The 1,636-nt window shown below is 44.6% G+C and overlaps 1 protein-coding gene across 1 annotated transcript; it reads right to left on the reverse strand.

Moving 5' to 3' along the window:
• Positions 1-779: 779 nt before the first annotated feature.
• LOC127799796 (uncharacterized) lies at positions 780-1,370 on the reverse strand. Its single transcript, XM_052334017.1, has 2 exons — positions 1,089-1,370; positions 780-1,016 (listed from the first exon to the last, which is right to left on the reverse strand). Exons 1-2 carry the CDS (start codon positions 1,368-1,370, stop codon positions 780-782), a joined length of 519 nt encoding a protein of 172 aa, XP_052189977.1.
• Between the last annotated feature and the right edge of the window lie 266 nt (positions 1,371-1,636).

Genomic DNA, 1,636 nt, shown 5'->3' on the forward strand with positions numbered 1-1,636 from the left:
GGACATCCCAATTCTACTGTCTTCTCCAAACAATCCATACTGACGCAATACCGAGAAAGGAAATCCATACCTAGGATGACATCGAAGTCATGCATCTCCATAAGTATAAGATCTATCTTAAATTTCTCGTCCTCAATATCCACATTACAATCTCGGACCATTAGATTAGTCTCCATAGTCTCCCCAATTGGAGATTGAATTCTAACTCCATGCCCTATTATTGAGGGTGCAAGACCCAAACTCCTAGCAGACTCATTTGCTATGAATGAATGAGTGGCACCAGGGTCCACCAATGCATGTACAGGAGTAGTGTTGATGAAGAACGTACCTTCCACAACGCTCAGATCAGCATCAGCTTCCGCCTTTGTTAGCTAAAATACTCGTGCTGGTTGTGGGCCTGGTTTTCCCTCTGGCTTCTTCCTTGGGTCAGACTTGTCTCATTGGGGGCAGTTCCATGAATAATGTCCTCGTTGCTTGCAAGCGTAGCATGTTACTTCCCTTTTGGCCCCTTCCTCGATCTTCAATGTTTTCCTCGAAGGGCAGTCTCTCGCTAAATGTCCAACTTCTCCACACACAAAGCAACCTGCTCCTTTGCTTTTGGTCCCACACTTGTTGTTAGCATGCCTCCTTTGGCACTTCTTGCAATATCTTTCCCTCTTAAATTTGGCTCCTTCAGGCTTCTTGAATTGTGCTACTGGAGGGTTTGTTGATTTGTCTTTGTTTTCCACCTCCTTTTTCACATCACTTCGGAGTTTCAGCTCTCCCTGAGCCATCATGTTTCACTCAACAGTAATAGCCTTCTCAACTGCATCATCAAAAGTACGGATGTTCCACGCGTACAGTACTTGCTTCACTTCCTTTCTAAGTCCTTGGAAGAACTTCTGGGCCTTCTCAAATTCATCTGTAGTGTACATAGGTACATACTTTATCAGCTTGGAAAACTTGGCCTCGTACTGCACCACGGACATATCCTCTGATTGGGTCAGCTTCAAAAACTCTTGTTTCTTCACCTCTCTCTAGTACTCAGGAAAGCACTTATCATTGAATGCAATCTTGAACTGTTCCCAGGTAATAGGTGTCACCCGTACCTCCTCGTTTTCTTGGATGGTATTTCGAGTCCTTAAGACTCCTGACATCGACTTCCACCAGATAGCCGCTTCTTCCTCTAACATGAATGTAGCGCACCTTACCCAGTGGTCTTCAGGGCACTCCAAGTGTTCCAGTAATTTTTCAGTTTGCTCCATCCAATATTCTCCTACACTTGGGTCCATTTCTGGGTCTCCCTTAAAGCTTGGCGGATGTAAATCTCGAAACATCTTTAGCCAATTTGTAGTAAGGGTTTCTGGTCTGTTCACCGAACTCATCATCATTTCGACGAACCTTTCGAATGACCATCACCACTTGGCCTTTCCGAGCCACTTCCTTCTGGGAAGTCTTGAGATGACGACTGGGCCTGGCCCCTTCTCCTACGAAGTCGTTCTTCACGGCTAATCTGCACAATGGCACAAGCGACATTCATTTTTCTACTACACCATAGCCACACATACATACATAACACAAGTTCCGAGCAATGCCATACAAGATGATGTTTCCAACATAACTTATTTATTTGCATAGACAAGACATAGGCTTACAA

Source organism: Diospyros lotus, chromosome 4 (genome assembly GCF_014633365.1).
Source record: "Diospyros lotus cultivar Yz01 chromosome 4, ASM1463336v1, whole genome shotgun sequence".
Taxonomy (NCBI): domain Eukaryota; kingdom Viridiplantae; phylum Streptophyta; class Magnoliopsida; order Ericales; family Ebenaceae; genus Diospyros; species Diospyros lotus.